At 35.6% G+C, this 20,455-nt stretch overlaps 1 protein-coding gene across 3 annotated transcripts in view; it reads right to left on the bottom strand.

Annotated features, from left to right (window-relative positions):
- The window catches only part of AGO3 (Argonaute 3), a 67,145-nt gene extending 47,779 nt beyond the window's left edge, over window positions 1–19,366 (bottom strand). For 2 of the 3 annotated variants that reach the window (XR_011335685.1, XM_069843847.1), the window contains exons 1-12: window positions 19,315–19,365; window positions 15,424–15,530; window positions 15,121–15,338; window positions 12,494–12,655; window positions 10,729–10,927; window positions 9,614–9,813; window positions 8,946–9,059; window positions 8,699–8,864; window positions 6,731–6,835; window positions 5,493–5,658; window positions 3,335–3,516; window positions 637–921 (exon numbers count right to left, since the gene is read on the bottom strand). Coding sequence is in view for 2 of the 3 variants with exons in the window: in XM_069843847.1 (XP_069699948.1) it covers window positions 637–921; window positions 3,335–3,516; window positions 5,493–5,658; window positions 6,731–6,835; window positions 8,699–8,864; window positions 8,946–9,059; window positions 9,614–9,813; window positions 10,729–10,927; window positions 12,494–12,655; window positions 15,121–15,338; window positions 15,424–15,525 (1,899 nt within the window). In the remaining variant the exon portion in view is untranslated. Of the gene's footprint in view, window positions 1–636; window positions 922–3,334; window positions 3,517–5,492; window positions 5,659–6,730; window positions 6,836–8,698; window positions 8,865–8,945; window positions 9,060–9,613; window positions 9,814–10,728; window positions 10,928–12,493; window positions 12,656–15,120; window positions 15,339–15,423; window positions 15,531–19,314 lie in introns of all 3 variants that reach the window. The other variant, XM_069843848.1, reaches the window with a different exon arrangement.
- Window positions 19,367–20,455: the final 1,089 nt, after the last annotated feature.

The raw sequence follows: 20,455 nt of genomic DNA, 5'->3' as shown, positions 1-20,455 counted from the left end.
TCCAATATCCCCAGATATACATTATAAGCAAATCAGAGAAAGTCAGCAATTAACCCATATCTGCTTAGTGTTGCGTTTTCGCAACATTCCGCATTAATTATTGTTCTGCAAAAATGCAAGAAATGAATTACAAAATTAACTTTTATTTCATTGTTGTGTATACTAGAAGAATCAAAGGAGCCTGCAGCACAAAAATTAACTTCCATTTCAGTTTCATGTGGCGGTGCGAAAATTATGAAAATATTAAACAAAAAAAAAAAAAAAAAGTTATGGGCATAAATGGGTGATAGGCATTTATTATTGACATTGAATTAAAGTCAAATTTCATTTTGCCATCTATGGACAGATGAAGTGAGTAACATAGTAACCCATACTCCATCTATGAATGGCCCATGAGACAATTTATAAACAGAGTTGATTACATAGAGTACAAAACAATAAAAAGAAACATTTGATTTGATGTATATTTTAAAAACTAACCAGACATTCTGTTATTGTGGAAAAGAACCGGTAATTAGGTTACACCAGCAAGCAAAAATAATCGGTAATCAACCAGTTAACTATATGGAAATAACTGGTTATCATTTCTAGTTTAGTATGAAATTCCAAACACATGATTAAACTATAGTTTTTTACCTGAGAAGCAATTGGCATGTCTGCACAGCAGAGTTTCTTCACAGCTGCGTATCTGTCATCTCTTGCGGTAGGGAATATGATAACAACTAACTGAAGAGATGGACTTATGTTCTCCCGTAGCATGCGCAGATATGAGTCTGTGCGGTCATCTCGTAATCCCATAATGCGGGGTGCACACACCTCTATTCCCATCTGTGGTCCAACATTTCGCATTTTTCCAGCAAACTCATTGGCAAATCGGGAGTCACGAGGAGCATGAATTATCATCCAATTTATGAGGTCCACCTGTAGGAAAAGGAACACCTTACATTAACTTAACACAATAAGGTATATGCATTCAGCAAATTTTTCCATACACATTTCATATCACGCCTGTACAGCAAAGCTCTACGTAAGTAGACACCATTCAACTCCCAATTCTTTCATATCTAGTAATTACCTTGTATTTTTACATCTTATTTTTTTGGCCTGTATCTGTTACTCAACAATTAAACTATATCTACAAACATATCGTCGCTTTAAGGTGCAAATGCTCATATCCCACAAAATCAAAATTTTACAGAATGAAAAAACTTATTTGTCACCATTAAGTGTGGGTTTATGTGGTGCTGAAATTTTTACTTTTCTGTGACTAATATGTTGCTGTCTAATGCCAGATGACAAGCAACAAAACATTTTGTCTTCTTGCACTCCAAAATTGTTCATAGATATTTTCAAGATGAGCTACTGAAGTACAGATTTTAAGATTACCTAATTCCATTTCTTTTTGTAAGTCACATAAGGGACAATTCCAATTCTATGCAAATGCTTGGCCAGACAATCACGCCCTATGATCAATCTAAATGTTGCTACAGAAGATTCCCGTGGTAAGTCAGGAATCACATGTGGATTTTGATACAATATGTTCCATTTCTTTCCTTGCAATTTGGATATAAAATGTTTATCATTAATATCTTTGTATACTAATTTAATGAGTCACTTTAAAGAAAGAAATGTACATTTAAAATGCGGTTTACGAGACTTCGCAGATATGTGCATCACTTAAATGAATTCAGTACTAAAAACAAATTTTCGAGTATTTGCACATTAAAGGATGATATGTAGGATCATGACTATTCATGCCAGCTATGATACTAAGATACCATCAGGAAGTTTTAACTTAAATCCAGCTTTCACTCTTATCAGAAACAAGGGAAAGTGGCAGTTGGCCAGCAAGTAGTTCATTACACAAGCTGTTTTCAGTTGTCATACTGTGAATGTGTGAATATGTACAGTTACAGCAAAGATTTTTTTCTTGTGATGAACTATTACAGATGCTGTTCTATATGAAAGTTTCAATGTGAGTTCCCACACTTCCCAGGTGAAAACATTTCTAATAGAACTACAATCCAAGGATAAGTGAAAAACTTTGAAGAAGCAGGCTTCATTCTGAATAAATTGTCATTTGCAAGAAATGTCAAAGTTATTGTGGCAATATTGTAGGATAGTTTCTTCTATTGAATGGGATGCCTATATACACCATCTCAAATACTTGCAGGGATGGGGGTCTGGAGGATGTGAGGAAAGGAAAAGAAAAGACCCTAAGTTGGCATATTTCATAGTGTTTTACTTTAAGTTGCCAGGCTATAGATAAACTATTTAGTATGTTCCAATCCGCTTCCTCCAAAGCTTCTTGCTAATATAAATCGGAATGACATCTTAAATATTTGAGTTTTTCTCAGGAAGTGTAAGGAGCACAATTGAAAATTCAAATGGTATGGATAGTGGAGAAACAGTAAATGTTTCTCTAATACATAATGAAATGCAGGAAAATTATTTGTCATAAGCAGAGACCGGAACTTCAGCAGAATGCCTTTTTAAATGTGTTAAATCTACCTTCATTTTGAAAGTCTGTACGAATTACACCTCTGTGATTGAAACGTCACAGTTTTATGTTGCCCTTTTCTACTTTTTTTTTAATATAAATGCCTAATTTACAAAATATATGCTTTTTTTGCCTTTATTTGATTATTTTTCTATCATTTATTAATTTATTATTAAAACCTGCCTACAGGTATATTTTAATTTATTTCTATAACTGCTACAAGGAAAGTGACTTCACCGAATGTATATTATTGTCTTTCAGTCAGTTCATATTCTCTTTGCAACAATGAGTGCTGCTGTGCAAAAATGTATAACAGTAAGCGTTTTAATTATCACTTGTGTTTATTTGACATGGAAACAATGAATGCGGGTCTAACATTATTTTTAACGGTTATTTTTCTTTCAGTTTTCATTGCAATGTTGTTGTAGCTAGCTAAATATTTCATATCACAACATATCAGTACAACCAAACACAAAAATGCACTTTCCAAGGCTACTGGGAAGAAGATTTCTTTGCTTCCAACAGTAATTGCAACATCGAGTCAAATATCTCAATTTGCATTCGACTTATGTAAAGCTTTTCTTGCTGCCGAAATCCCTTTGTGGAAAGTGCAAGGTTGTGGGTCTAGTGCAAGGTTTCTGTAACTGCCTTTTATTGCGTATCTTAGCTATTTATAATGCCTTTTTGCCTGCCTATTTTAGCTATTTATGATGCCTTTTTGCCTGCCTATTTTAATGATTCATAATGCCTAAACTTCCGGTCTCTGGTCATAAGAAACAAAGGAACAATAGAGGTTCCATTTGTAACATGAAAAGGCTGAGTCATGTCCCTTACCGCAGTGAGCACTTTGTTTCTGGTTGCAGCTGCCCCCCAGTCAGCCTGTGGCGAGCCTTTAACCACAACCTGGTCACCAAATATAACGTTCTCGGACTCGAGGAGCCGAGCGTTCAAATCCACAGTGTTTTGATCCAGCCTGAGACCCCAGTCAGCAAGTAGTTGAAGAGCTCGATCATTCTCTGCAAAAATGAAGTAACTTGATACTACAATGGAAGTAGAAAACCACAGTCTCAATACATTTCGTATGTTTATATGCTCTCGAATGTGTAGAGTCTCAACTGGCTCGAAACACATAGAGAATTATTATTCAACAGCATTAACTTTAAATCCAGAGAGGGAAGCAGAGCACTGTCAATTAGGTGCCTTCTACTCCTTGCAGAAGCAATATAAATGAGGGGAAGTGACTGTATAGTCATCCAAAGACAGCAATCACCATTCTAATGAGACAATAATATACAGTAGTCAGACAATTAGTAGAAAACGTTCTTACAAAACATAGTACAGTGAAACCTCTCTTTACAGACACTTCTTTAAAGTAGACTCCTTTTATAACGGACAAAGTTATGAAGTTCCTAGGCAAAGGGATAGGAAATTCTACACTGAATTACCGCTTCAAAAACAGATTACCGCTGCAAGGTAAAGCAACCAATATTTTTATTTCTCCTGGACATAATGCTCAATTGCCGACACTTTCTTCATATTGAGCATTCAGAAGTTGAATAGCTTAAAAATAAAATTTGCATTATTCTATTAGAATTTTAACTCCTCAAAAATGTTTAAAAGGGAACACCCTAACCCATTCACTTGCTTACATTGTTTGAGGCTATTAATTTAAAGATGGTCTTGTATTCTGTTTCAATATGGATAGAAATGTTGTCCAAGATATAGGTACAAATTAAAATGAAAAGAAAAAGTCCTTGGTATTAAGTTGGTCTTGTGTTTCTTGTCTGGTAGCACACTTTTTTAATGTTGGGACCTTTTTTTACGATATAATCACTTTCAATAGTTCGCCAAATCAGACATAATATTAAGTCAAATTCAAGAACTTCAGTTTTCTTAGAGCTCGTTTTCTTGGAGACATCAGTTTGATATCTTCAATATTTGCTAATTTACTCTCTTTTTATTTTACAAATTGTGAATTCAGACTTTCCAATAGTAATGGTGAGGTTTAGTAACACTGCCAATCAAATACTTAAATTTTCTGGTTGACTTTTCAAAATACTTTATTATATTTCTAATTATTTCATGGCCCTCGTTATGAATAGTAGGTCTAATTGTTTGTTATTACTCTTTTGAAACTCTTACAATACTAACAAAAGGAAAACACACACTAGAAAGAAAAATAACTGTACAAACTGTACATCATTGTTCAACCCATGTGAGATAGGATGTTCATTTCTCAACCTTACTCATGCACTTTGTTGATCATGGCATTTAGTTCGAATATTTTCTGCAAGTTTTGTTAATGAGTTCACACAACATTTTTAGTAAAAGAGAGGTGTTCATTTTGTAAGAAGTGTGATTCAATTCAATACAAAGAAACATGCAATCAAACATCTAAATAAACAGGAAAAAGATACACGAAAAATTAACACAAATCATTGTAGGAGAAAATTTGAAGTCTCCCTATCTTTAACTTGCTTGGGACTGTATATCAGGAAATTTTATTACAAATTCAAATTTACACTCTCAACATGATCCATACTTGCTATATTCAAGCAAAAAGCTGTTACACATTGTTTTTTTTTTTTTAGTTGGTTATTTAACAGTGCTGTATCAACAACTACTAGGTTATTTAGCGTCGATGAGATTGGTGATAGCAAGATGAGGCCGAGGATTTGCCATAGATTACTTGGCATTCACCTAACGGTTGGGGAAAACCTCGGAAAAACCCCAACCAGGTAATCAGCCCAAGTGGGGATCAAACCCATGCCCAAGCACAACTTCAGACCAGCAGGCAAGCGCCTTAACCGACTGAGCCACGCAGGTGGCTTTGGACATTGTAATTCATGTTTTAAAGCCTACTTCCACCTCAGATCCACTAGACTGTGATAAGAACAGCTGACCGCTTGAGCACCAGGTATCATGGGACTTCCCATATGGAATTTTCTGGAGAATGGGGGCGATCAAGACAAGTCCTGTATTATAGACTTACCAGTGATATTTCTAATGAATTTCTTGAGTGCAGCCTGACGCTGATTAGGGGTGATTCTCGTGTACATGGATATGTCCTTCATTACACGGAAGTCACTTCTCATTTCATCTGTCAGGCCAGTGAGGTGACACAGTTCTGGCACCAGGCACACCATCTGCTCCACATCCTGCAAAACAGCAAGGTTTCAGTGTAAGTCATACACTCCATCTCATGACACAAAATGATACTGAAGGTTGGGCAAAACTTCAAAAGCATGCATAGAGATCCAACCAGAACCTTTTGAAAGCCTATCCACAAGCACCAGAAAAAAAAAAACGCGCGCACACACACGTTCCTGCTTACTGCATTCAAACTTGGCAGTCGGTGGCCATATTGGTGAACAATCACACATCGCACGCACATGCATTCTCTCTCCCAGTCTCACCTCCGCCTACGCCCACGCAGGCACGCGCTACTTTGTTTCCGTTAGAAGAAGATGAAGGAGGACGAAGTCCGATAATATCAACAGTAACTTGTTTCACTGTTGGTGGAAGTTTGTATGTAAGCCACGAGTTTGTATGCCATGGATAAGAAGAAAGTAACGCATATTACGAATGAAGAAAAATGAAACATAATTCAAGAAGTGGACCGCAACCCACAAATGAAGAGCATTAATATTGCGCAGAAATTCAATATTCCTCTGTCAACACTGAATACGATAGTCAGGAAAAAATAAAATAAAATAAATGATCGAGGTAGTGTATTTAGAAGGAAAAAGCAGCAAACGAAAACATGTATATGAAGATCAGTTTCCAGAGTTAGAAAACGTGCTACTAAAATGGTTGAAAAAAGTCTGTGCTTTGAATACACTAATCGATGGCAACGTGGCTCATGCTAAAACAGTGCATTTAGCACTACAGATGGAACTTTCAGACTTCAAAGCTTCAAACAGTTGAAGTGAAATGTTCAAGAACTGTCATAGTCTAATGTACAGATGTTTCCAAGGCGAGGCTGCAAGTGTGAATACTGACACTGTCGAATCGTGGAAAATACGACACTTCCATCCGTTATAAAAAAGTACAGCTCAAATTATGTGTTTAAAGCACAGGAGAAAATTTTTTTTTTTTTGAGTAGTATGTTTTCCCATATATGACGTTCAATTTTTTTTTTTGTCCCTAGAAAATCGTACTAAAGACATTCTACTGTATTACTCTCTATAGTACATGCAATGAAAGTGTAAAATTAAATTTTCTACATACACCTTCACCCCGTATCTTCCTCTTTAGGCGGTTCAGGAGCAAGGGCTGCATCTCATCTCGAATGTCAATATCATATTGCTTCTTATAGTATTGCTGGAAAGATATCTAAAACAGAGAAAATACTCAACATATTACCTTCTGGGAAAAGGCTACATTTATAAATAATGCACGACAATGTCAAAAAACCATTCTAAAAAAACAATTCCTAATTAAAACCATTCAAATATATGTTTAATATTAAAAATAATACTAAAACAATAAATCCTAAACTCAATAATGTAATAAGTAAGTGTTTTTATACTAACTTTTTGATTGGAAGTGTCAAATATACTATGTTGTATTAGATAAATTATGTTAACTACCTCATCAATAAATAGAAATACCAATAAAAATAATAATTGATGAAATGATTCATGATATGACAATAAGAGAGCAATGATGAAGTGAAATTAATAAGAGAAACCAAAGAACTCAAATAAAAAACAACTGACAGCAGTGAATCAGAATAGTTTGGGTTTTTCGAGCATTAACAACAATGGGGAACCTTCACTACAATTTTACTTCCCCATTATCAGTGGCAAAGCTCTTAAGAGGAAAAAATTTGAGTTATTATACCTAGTAACATTAGGCCTATAAGTTTGCAATAATGGCACAATATCCCTTTTTGTAATCAATAAGTTAATTTTGATAATAATATATTATGTGTGAAGTTTAAGACTATGATATTTGTGTTGTGGTTAGTCAAGATCAGGGCTGACATTAGAACTAATATATAGCAGTAGTAAGAAAAGATGCAAAATTGCCCATAATTACTCATATTTTGCGTTTTTTTTTTTTCTTTGTAGTTATTTAAAATTAAACAAAAATTTTATTCGTATATGAATTGTTTGATGTTATTTATGACCAATTTATTCTAGATACCTATTCTGTAGTCCTCATGTAATTATGAAAATTTCGAGTACTGATAAACGAATCACAGTAACTAGCACGTGGAATAGCATATATATATATATATATATATATATATATATTGCAAGCTGCAGTCTTTGACTGTTTTGCTCTTAAAAGAGAATTTCTTTTTTGAGAAGCATGGCCATTTATGTTACTCATTTTGCACTACCCAGGGGACACGTATAACTTATAGAATGTAATGGACACGAGTAACTTTATCCCACACTATATAGCTATAGGTGAAAACAAATCAAATTTTGATGCAGAAATTGAAGCAGTACTTTTTGCCCTATAGCAATTAATATGTAGACGAAAATGTTTCACAATGCCGTTCTACTAGTCGACTCAAAAGCTACAATACAAGCTAAAGCATCAAACCAATTGCCTGTTACAAATAAAATTAATGAAGTCCGAAAACTAATAAAAATACTAGAAAACTTACAGAAGAAAATACACTTCCAATGGATACCATCACATGTTGACACAAGTGGGAATGAAATTGCTATGAATAAGCAAAAAAAGGCACAAAACTGCATAGACAAAACAAAGGCACACATTAGGCATTAAAACCAAATCAGAAGCAGAAATACTCCATAAAATTGATCAACAATCACAAGGGAAAAAATGGGCAGATATCAACAAACTTTGGAAAACATATAGCTTAAAACCAAGACAAGAAGCTGTTACAGCCTTCAGATTAAACACGATCATCACTGCCTTGCAGCACATCTGTGCAAAATTGGAATCCTTAATTCCGAAGAATGCCCCTTATGCAACTTCCCAGGTTCATCTATGGGAACAGAACACCTATTCACATGCACTGCACTGAACAAGGAAGCACAACAAAATAAAAACTTCTCTCAACTTTATTGGGAAGCAAGAAGCAAAATGGATTAAATGATCCCAAATTGCGGCCATTAGAGAACAACAACTAACGAATTATATATATATCAGGAGTAAACTAGAACTTAAAAGAAATTACTCTCAAATCCAAAATTATGAATGCAATGTACTTACCGTATCTCCTGACTGTGTACTAAATGTGGAACTAGGTGTTTGGTTCCAGTCAATATCATCTATTCGGTACATTTTATTGTTGTATCGTGTTAGGACAGAAGCTCCAATAATAGCTTTTTGTGTTACGTCTTTAAAGTTGTTTGGATTACGAACCACAATCTCATGCCTGAAAGACAAAAGTAAGCTCAAGTCAACTGTTTCACGCTACCATGATTATCAGGGGTTTCCTCTCATAATAATTACTCACATGAGTTCGTGGACAGTCTGCGTTCGTAGAACACGATGTGATGAATCACAACACAGTTGAATACCTCCTTCATATTCGTCCACTGCAGTTACATAGCCAGGCCAGACTTCCAGTCTAACAAAACAGATTTAACAATGTATCAAAGTACTTACTTTAGTCTGTGCATATTTTTTATTTTTAATGCGAGTTTTCTTAACTTTTTGGGCATATTTTCATGATTTTTAGTGCATATGAATCCGCAGCCTAGACTGATGACATGGGATTTGGCGAAATGAAGTCGAGAATTCGCAATAGAATTGCCGACATTTGTCTTACAGATAGGGAAAACCTCGGAAAAAACTCTTCTAGATATTAATTAGTCCAAAAAGGAACTGAATCCACACCCAAGAGCAGATCCAGATCAGAAAAGTAAATTATCGAATTCATTTTAACTTGAAATAGGCCAAAATAGGTACTGAACAAAAAACCGTAAAATCATCATCTTCCATTCAAGTGCAATAAGATATGGCGCAATGGCCTGTTAGATCTCAATGCTGAATTAAAAATACCATTAAAATATTGACAAGAATAAACAACGCTACCAAAAGATGGTTAGATTATAAAGACATTTCTGACCATAAATTAAGTAATCTTACAACGCTGAAGAAAATGTCATATCTAACACTTACTTGTGCTGAGGGATGGGATGTGCATTTGCGGGGCTAAAATGCTGTCTCCCTATGCGGGCCAGATCCAGAACATTCATTATCCTTCGAAATAACACGTTATAGAGATGGATGCATTCTCCAAGTTTTTTCTGCCTCTTGAAAATTACATTAATCATAACAGGTGTGTTGTCAACAGGATGAGATGAAGAATACACAGTCGCCTATGAACAACATCCATTCAAACATCTTAACCATCTATTACTTTTCATTTCCAACAAAATGCTCTTTAAATATTTTCTCACACAACAATACATAAATGCATACATACCATAAATAAATAAGTAAATGAATAAATAATAACATTCAATTACATTCAAATAAGAAATTAATCAATGATACAATATGGGAACCTAAAGAATTTTAAGTAGGATAAGCTGAAGAAGAAGGTAAGAGGAAGACAGGTGATGAAGAAATTGGACATGGAAAACTTGAAGAATGACAAGAGAAATTTTCAAGAGACAGATGCTAAATTCGAAATGAGGTATTGAAACAAGTGGACAAATATTTGAGGTGTACTATAAGCATTAACATGGGCTGCTGCCAGAAGTTAAAAGGAGGATAACAATGCCAAAGGAGCTTTTAATAGAAAAAAGGGGCACTTGAGGACCTCTGGAAAAAAAAAAACTAATCAAATGTTCTGTGTGAAGTGTGGCATTGTATGGGGGAGAAACATGGACATTATGACGAAATGAAGAGAAGCGATTGGAAGCATATGAAATGTGGATATGGAGAAGAATGGAGCTCGTGAAATGGACAGAAAGAATAAGAAATGAAACTATGCTAAAAAAAAGGTAGGTAAAGAAATATTAATGCTGAAAGTTGTCAGGAAGAGAAAAAGGAATTGGCTGGGTCACTGGTTAAGAAGAAACTGCCAACTGAAAAATACACTGGAAGGAATGGTGAACAGGAGAAAAATTCAGGGCAGAAGAAGATATCAGATGATAGACAACATTAAGATATATGAATCATATGTGGAAACTAAGAGCAAGGCAGAAAAGAGGGAAGATTGGAGAGTGCTGGGTTTGCAGTGAAAGACCTGCCCTTGGGCAGAAAACTATGAATGAATAAAAACTTACCTCCTGCTGTAATTTAATTGGGAGGTATAAAGTGACGCCATCAAATGTCTTTGTCCCTCCAAATTCCTTTGCATGTTCATTTAGAAGTTTAAACCGCATTCCTCTTGAGTCTAACTGTGGTTCGAAACGAACTTCATATTCATAGACTCCTTTCCCTGGTTCTAGATTAAGTCTGATGTAGTTCGCAGTTGCTCGAATTCTGTAAGCAGTTACAAATTGTTAAAAAAAAAAAAAAAAAAAAAAAAAAAATATTGTTTAAAAATGCATCAAGTCATCATAGTATAGAGAACTCAGTGTTTCCTTTGATTTGAAACATATTGTTTGTTGTTGGTCAACTGTCCGAAGATAGGTCTGAACCTCGCAAGTGATACCAAGAAGGCACCAGTTACAGTTTCCACCACCTCATAAATGGAGATGTTAACTACCTAGCAAGCAACCAACCACAATAACGACTTACAATTTTAGTTTGATAAAATTTGTTCCAAAGAATAAGCAATAACCTAAAAAAAATAGCTCCTCCCAATCAAAACTCATTGAAGTATGTTACATCATTTTTTCATTTCCAACACATATTGAATCATTAATACTGCATCGGAGGGAGAGGAACTGCTCACCTTACCCATTATCTTCTGACTTAATTGCCTTAAAAGTGGCACCTTGTTGGTATTACTTGTGAGGTTCAGACCTGTCTTCAGACAGTTGACTAAACAAAATAATAACGCATCTCACACCTGACAAAATATTATTTCCCTCCAAAAATCACAGCACCCTCCAAAAACATTTGAACGTCATTCTGCAAATGCTGATGTTCCAGATCTAAAATATTTGACATTTTTTATCTCAAATTCAAGATTTTGCAGTTGAGTTCTTGTTTCAGATAATGCTTCAATTGTTACCATAAATGAAAATAGAAACATGCAGAAATAAGCAAGCACTATTAAACCTTACATGTGAATATTAATATCGCAAAATCAATTCCTGCAATATGAATTTTCAACTTAATGAGGGAAAGTAAAGCTATTCCATTACAGATCCTGAAAGGCCCTTAGGGTGGCGAGATATTAAGACCCCCACCTCACGAGAAAAACAGCACCAAGTAGTAGTAGGGAAGCGAGTCCTACATGCTGGACACCTTCACTCTCAAGGAAACATCCTGGTACTCAATTCTGTTAGAAACTGAATGAACCCCAAGACCATAGTGCGGTTGGAAGGATTACATTCGTGGAAAAAATCCATACCCCAATGGGAATCGAACCCACGACCTCATTCTGGCTTGTAGCAAAACACCTTAACCACAACACTACTATGTGCCCTCGAATTATAAATAGCTATATTGTTTCACAATTTTAGTGTAAAAATTTAGATTATATTACTAAATAGATTTAATGTTAACATCACTAGTCAAAATTTGATCTCTTAAAATGAAACCACAGTATTTTTCGAAGAACTTGTCTTAAAATACAGAATGCTGGCTTCAATTTCAATTGCATAAAAGCAATTAACAATCTTTGTCTGAGAAAAATTTTTATAACATAGCACTTTAACGAGAGATATTTTATAAATTAATTGCAAAAAATATTGTAAATTATGAAAATAAAAAGATTAAATATGCATGCCTCCCTACAACACAAAAAACAATAATTTAATGGAGTTAACTGAACTGTAAATGAACAAGTTCCTTTACATCCAGAGTAACACACATTTGAAAAATTTGTTATTAGTCTACAACAATATTCATACAGGTTACAGTTAACATATTACTTACTGCTTGCCACTCTCTCCTGTCCTGTGAACAGGAGGCTTCTCCTGAAGACTAACAGGAGGCTTCTCCTGAAGACTCATTTGACCCATCCTTTGCACTGGAGGTTCTACATCTCTCACTTGTGCTCGTGAATGTTGTGCAGAAGATTCTGAGCCTGGAGTGGTGCTGTGGATGAGAACATAGCGTCAATGACAATGATTCATTCCTTACCAAAATTATTATTTTTTTTTAAGAAAAGGAAACTTGTTTTACAAGAAGGTTATCATCACTCAATGTAATCTTACATTAAACTTTCTTCCACAAAAATGTTCCACCTCTAAACAATATGTGACCAGTAGGATTTGGATAAAGTAGCTGTATCAGGATAGGCCATATAACTGTATAGGATAGGGCCTTGACTTGCTTCAGACTAAGTAAGCAATACCACCTTCCACTAGCTAAACCTCTACCTGCTGGGAAGAGAGCTCCCCACCCCCTAGCTAAAACATCAGTGAATGGCCAGTAAAGGCGATAGGAACTGAATTACGGTATAACTACTGTCGTCTGGGGGACACACGACAACTAGTTAATGTTTGTAAACAAAACTCATGGGCCAAGGGTGCCTATTCTGATACAGCTACTTTATCCTAACCTTAGTGATGAGTGTTTGTACCAGACACGTGCTTATCCAGCAGAAGTAGAGCAAAAGATAGTTCCATGCGATTTACTAAAATCACTACCAGTATGTGCAGGATATTCGATGAACAGAATAATATACCAGCGTTAATTTTTCTATACACAAAATACAGTGGAATTTCGATTATCATAGTTAAATTGTTCCATAAAACTATGATTGTTATTAAAATTATAACTGAGTCATATGAACTCATGTTATAGAGACAATTCTCTTCCAAAATAGTATAACCTAGCAACAAATTCACAAACTTTCACAAATATGTAATTCAATTGAAAAAATGAATGCGATTTTTATAACGAACAGCTAATGTAAATCAAATGGCAATACACTTTGTTATGATGAAAAACACAAATGCAACAAAAGATACAAAATAATATCTTAATGTGAACAAAACGAAACAGCAGTGTACACTAATGCTTATAATAACATTAAATGGAACAGTGCCATCATCCTATGCTATTTTCGAAAGAGAACGCGAAAACATAATGTATCTAAGGGTTCTCATCTGTATTCAGACACAGATGCTAATATGATTGAAAGGGCTGCTAAGTTTTGGATGTATGATCTGGCGCATTGCTTTGCAAACCATCTCTGGTTTTGGGGGGATAGTATTCGTAATTATTTAGGAAATGACACATAATTATTAAAAAAAGAAAGATTTGGCAGTAATCTGTGGTGGAATGACTTCAGTACTGCAGCCCTTGGTTGTATTCAAGAATAAACCATTCGAGAACAATGTTAACAAACTATACACAGAATAAATGATTGAAGGGGAAAGATGATGACATCAACTGAAAAAATAAGACAGCCATCTATCCAAATGGTATATTCTGTGAGTAATGGGAGGATAGAATATTATGCCAACCAATTAATTATTAGGAGCTTCTTCTTATACTACAACAAGCAGCAGGCTTTTCAACTTAATGCAGCTTCTTTATAATGGGTCCTCTGATTTGTTCTTGGATCAACTTACATTCCATTTACAAGAGGATTTGTATTTTAATATTTTTAGAGAGTCAGTTCTTATCCATTCTCTGTACATGGTCTAACCATTTATTTCCGTATTTGCATATTTTATTACAATATTTACTTATGTAATTTCTAATTTCCTTCCTCCTCAAAATTTGGAGGTGAAAAATCGAGGAGGGAGAAATTACGCAAGGGCTACAAAATATGTAGAATAATTTGCTTCACAAGTAACATCCAATGATTCATGTACTATCAAATCAATGGTATGGTTAGCACTAAATAGCTACAAATATATACGCACAACGTTTGTATTTATGAAGAATTTTGTGACTTTCCTTTGTACCGCTGCATGTCAGTTGTGATGCAGATAGCCTGACTTTGACTGATCTTAGATGATGATGTTGTTGTTTAGTCAACTGTTTGAAGACAGGTTTTAACCTCATAAGGGACACCAATAAGGCATCACTCATGAGGCAACTAGGTTAGGAGATAATGGTGCATAAAATATTTGTATCAAAATTATTTGTTATTTACGTAAAGAAAATAAACATACATCTATTTTACACTTCTCTACTCTCAAAAGACAACAAAGCCAAATCATTTTCCGTGCCATTTGAGGTCTCTTCGCAAGTTCGCATTGTAGTGTGTAAGTGCTTGTTTCAAAACCCGAGTACCTTGAATAATCCCAGAATTAACAAGCTAACAAACAGAATACAGCAAAAAAGGCTCACTAGCCTCTCTCAACTCATACCATTCTCATAGTGTATCAACACTGTTTAAATCTTAAGATTACGCCATACTTAATTATTAATACTTAAGTTAGTTAAATGTATGAACTTAAAAAAAAATAGAAAGGTATTTACGAGTAAATTTGTTGGGACTGGGCCCTCATCTTACAGAAAAAGAATTTACCAGGCCATGGTCTCTCAAAGGCTGAGAACCACTGCTCTACATCATCAATCTGCTTGGGAACCTAATTACTCACGGAGTACTGCCTCTTCCTTGTGCCAGTGCCTGGAGGAGAGCTGCACGACCTCGACCAGCAGGTACGGAAGGACCTGGTGTCGGTGTCACTTCTTCTGGTACTTTCGCTTTAATCTGGGTAGACAGACTGGCCAATATGGCAGCCCTGCCTCGGCCTCCAGGTGTTGGTAGTGCTGGTGCTGCTGCTGCTGCTCCTGCTGATGTTTGTGAGGTGCCAGCCTGTAAAGCCAGAATAAGTTTTATGTTACATGCTCATCACTATTATCATATATGTCAGATGACTGCATAGTACTGTCAATGTTACCTCAGATTGAGCTTCAGAACTGGCAGATTCCTCTCCAGGTTTCCGCTGCTGCGCAAGCAGGGCTTCCAGTATGGCAGCTCCACGACCTCCACGGCCTGCCATCTTGTCTTAATGAAACACAATTTATTTTAATTACAGTAGAGTCCCGATTACCCGGACTTCTGTGCTATCCAGATCACTTTTCTTTTATTACAGTAATGTATGTATATACAGTCCTGAACAATAACAAAGTTATTCTCGTTTGGGAATATAACCTGGCCCCATCAGGGCTGAAGCAGGATGGCTCACCTGTCAGCAATGCAATCACGAATGCTAGCCAGGCCTCCTGTTGGATGTTTCAATCACGCATACAGAGCACACAAAAGGCCAGCCAGCCAGCTATCCAGTGAAATAATAGTAGGGCCTACAGTAATTTATATTCTATATTAAGCCCAGTAGTACCGCAAGCTTGATGTCACATTGCGGTTTTCTGGGTTGATTTTCAGATTATGGGGTGCACAATGGGCCTTTTGTGCCTAAGTGCTATAGTTCGGAAGAAGAAGAGGAGGAGGAGGAGGAGGAGGAGGAGGAGGAGGAGGAGGAGGAGGAGGAGGAGGAAAAGAAGAAGAAGAAGAAGAAGAAGAAGAAGAAGAAGAGCAATATTCTATAGAAAATGTTTCTTAAAGCAAGAAGTACACCCGAACCTTTGGAATAAATATCTTATTTTAACCTCAAACTCAGAAACACCCAGGACCTCAGAAATCTCTGTTTGCAAGTGATTTGTGCCTGCTATGGTTTGTGCTGATGTCTCTATTTGGAAATTAAAAAATCCAGTGCTGTGTAAGTTTCTTGAGAAATATACACATGAAACTGTGCCAAATGAATCTACAACCTGAAAGAACTATGTACTTGACTTATATATATGGAAAAAATCAACTCTATTCGTTTGGAAATTGATGGTGATGATCCCATTTGGGTCTCAATTGTCGAGACAACTGATGTATAGGGAAGACATATTGGAAATGTTATAGTGGGCGTGTTGAAAGATATTGCTAAATTATTTAATGATGCAATGGGACTTCTGTGGCCCAATGGGATGAAACACATCAATGTCTTCCTTCTTGTAACGCATGCAGCACCATATATGTGCAAAGCTGTCACAGCTTTGCAAGTTTTATATCCTAAAATGTTACATCTCACATGTCTTGTCCATGCATTCCATCGCATAGCAAAACTGGTTTGATCTAAATTTTCTAATATTGACACGCTAATTTCGAATACAAAGAAAGTATTTTTAAAGGCTTACAACAGAGTTGATAAATTCAAAGAACTGTTAACGAGGTGGGAAAGCTGGATTCATGCTGTAGGGTACTATGCGAAGAATTTTGATCCTGTGAAACAAGTTCTCCAGCATTTTGATTCCCAAGATGCAGTTTCTGTAGAAGCAGCAAAAGCAATCATTTAGTGATGTAAAGCTTAAAAATGATATTGCCTACTGTACATCCAATGCAATTTTCGCATTTATGCATTGCCATTAAATCTTTGGAGACATCTTCCAAACTCTCAGACAGCCTTGATGTTGTTCATTCTGTAGTCACTTCTCTGGAAAGTCTACAAGTGCTGGTTGCCTGTCAGCAACATATTTCAAGGAAATGTAGGGAAATTCCGATATTATGATGTTAAATATTTCTTGGTATTTTAATGGTTTTAGTACATATTTCAAGATTTTTAAATACATATATGTACATATTTTACTGATTTTTAGTACATAACTATCCGGCCCTATGTATGAGAAAGCAGAGAAAGAGTCTAGGGGTACAATTAATGATAACAATATAAAAGGTGCCTATAAATGGACCAACAGGATGGACTGTTCCAGACTCCCAAGACAAATTCTCCGCTATATACCACATGGAAGACGATCTTTGGGACACCCTCTGAAAAGATGGACGGAGACTGTAACAGGCCACTAGGCCTAATACCTGCAAGGACGATGATGATAAATGGACCAATGACTATCCATAAATGGTGCTCAGGTTGTCCACAAATGAAAACAGCTGCTACTTTCCATCAGAAGGCAGTTTATTCTTTAGTGACTTGATTTCGGACTTTTCTGCAGTATGAAAATATTCCGGTGTTCAAATTAAAATTCTTATTTAGTTACTAAACGACATAGTACCTACAAGCTATAATCACAGTCTAGTAGGCTATATACAGTCACTAAGTTCAATACGTAGTAAATATGCATCCATAGATAGTTGCTAACCACTAGGATCGCTACTATCGCCTCATTACAGACAATGCGAAATAGTCCCGGCACAGTATATTGTTCCTAGCACCCTCACAACTCAAGCTTCGTGACTGTATACACTAGACTGTGCTATAATGGACCTTGTTGCACAAATAGTTAAGTACTTAAAAATCATTAAAGTCTGCATTAAGGAACTCAAAGTGTCCACTCGCATAAGCGATCTCTTCAACATGTATTTTGTAAATTTAATTCCATTAGAGGGGATCCGCACCCAATTACCTATAGGCTTATACAAAAACAAACCTTCTGTAACCGAGACACACAATCTTTATATTACCAAACGGCCTTTTTCTTTAATCATTGCTCTGAAATGAAGTAGGCCTATTTTGCTAGAAAAGCTACACTAAAGGAGGACCAATTTGATAATTTTCCTTATGCTTCATTGATTTCTGTGAGATGGTAAGCCTATATAGTGATAAACACGTGGTTTTAGTTTGCGGTCACAAATACTTCCAGCATAAAAATCGTTCCATACTTACCTGTATATTCTGATGCATTGTTTCAGCCTCCCTCCCCCCTACTTGTTACAAATAACATTCGAGAGGTCCAGGACTAGGGAAACTGACCATTTCCCTAATAATTCGTCCTGGACCTCTGGCATGTTATGTTGGTAATTAGCCTAGTAACAAATGGTGACGGCTACAACAGTGCATTAGAATATACAGCTAAGTATCAAAAGATTTTTATGTTGAAAGTATACTTTGTGGCCGCAAACTGGGAAAACTAAAACCACGTGTTTATCATTATATAAACCTCACAAAAGTCAGAGAAATAAAATAAAATTCTGCCTTCTTTTATGTGGCTTTACTGGAGAATCATCTGAAGTAATTTTTAAACCTCGTAACAATCACACTTCTAACATAAACAGACGGTTTATTAAAAAATGTCAGACCATTTCATTTAAAAACATTTTAGTCTTACTAAGTCAGCTTTACAAAGTTAAGGTTCAGTAACGTATAGGTAAACTGTAATAGTGTATTCAGGGCCTAGGATTCTATACGTTAGAAATTAATACCAATGTAATTGAATAATAAAGAAGATTCACATTGAAGTGCCCACAAAAATACTTCCATTTTGTGATTAGGCAACTATTTCTCTAATAATGAAATGTGATGATCTTATGCAATCACAATATTCAGTAATTCATATACTGGCTACATACCATTCCAACGCTAGTGTGAATATTTTATAAGAAATATACTTGTTTTTATAAATACAAAGATATGAAAAACAAAATTATGTAGGTTACGGCCATTGTAGTACAGCATTTATAACCTCAAAACAAACGTTACAGAGTACATGCGTACATAAAAACCCTATACCGTAATATTTGGATGAAATCACAATATATGTTATATAGATACCTGGGTTCCTTCTTTCAAGTGATTTCTCTGTCACATGGGAATGTGTTACTCATGTTAATTAACAAAAGCTTCAATTTCTTACTTATAGACGCTCACAATGTCTGAGGTAACGGGGATATACTGTATTCACTAGTACAAAATCTCCGAATAGACAATTTGCCTAATCGTGTTAGTACAGAAAAAGAGTACAAAACTTGACATTCACACACAATATTAATTGTAACTTCTTCACTGTACCTTATAATTTTCTATAACATTAGTCTTCCATCACACGTACAGTACGTACAAAGGTAACAGTTAAATTCTCCGTCCACGGTCTTTCTTGTATAAAGTAGTCTCAAAATTTCGGCCGACAGGCGGCAGGTGAGTAGGAATGCGTCATCGTGTATGCCAGAGTTCGATTTGGTTCAATGCTATTCGACGCAGGCGACTTTCTGCTAGGCCAAGAGGACTTATCATATAGTCCTCTTGTGCTAGGCCTAGACAAATTGAAGCAAATAACTGAAGTACCGGTAGTTATATTTATTATTAGTTATTGTTTTATTTTATGACATTGAGCGGATGGTTTTGAACACTGCCAATGGGTTTTCTCAAAGACGTTTTATAGGTTTTCTAGTAATTAGCCACGAGTACTATACCTATTTTTTTAAGATAGGATCTGTACACAGTATAAGAAGAATATACTGTGACCCGTGTATGACGAAATTGGTATTATTCGACCAAGGCCAGTGGAGTCCTGCAGCCCGGAGTCGTGGCGCTACTTCTCCTGCATTCGTAATACCACAGTCTACTATATACAGTCGCGAAACTCAATATGTAGTAAAAATGCAAACATGGGTAGTTGCCCACCACTAGGATCGCTACTATCGCCTCATCATCACAGATGTCTCCTAGCAGATGACAAAATATGTTACACTTTCGTTGTCGTGTTCTTTTGGAAAAATTAACACCTTCTGTCCATTATTGAAATATTAAATGGATAAAGTTCATTTATTATTTTAATGAAGTATATTAAATTCCACCATAAACTCGAAGATACCTGCAAGAAATAGGTTAATATTATTTTTGTTTGTGCAAAACGAACTGAATAATGAACTATGAAACCAATAAATATTAATTCGCATTTCCCTTTACAACAATAATATAATAACAATAATAATGGAAATATGAATTTATGGGAGTAACTTACGTGTACCGGTACTTGTAGTGTAGGCTTACGTAGTTAACAAAGTGGGTTGAGGTTAAGCAATAATAATCACACCAGAATTTGAAATAAAACGTGATCAATAAATTTTATTGTAACAGCCTTACTTTTTCTACGTCTCTAGTAAAGTAACAAATAAAAATAACAACAAAATTAACAGCTATAATTAAAAAC

Source organism: Periplaneta americana, chromosome 13 (genome assembly GCF_040183065.1).
Source record: "Periplaneta americana isolate PAMFEO1 chromosome 13, P.americana_PAMFEO1_priV1, whole genome shotgun sequence".
NCBI classification, from domain to species: Eukaryota; Metazoa; Arthropoda; class Insecta; order Blattodea; family Blattidae; genus Periplaneta; species Periplaneta americana.
This window is presented reverse-complemented; position numbering and strand designations above follow the sequence as displayed.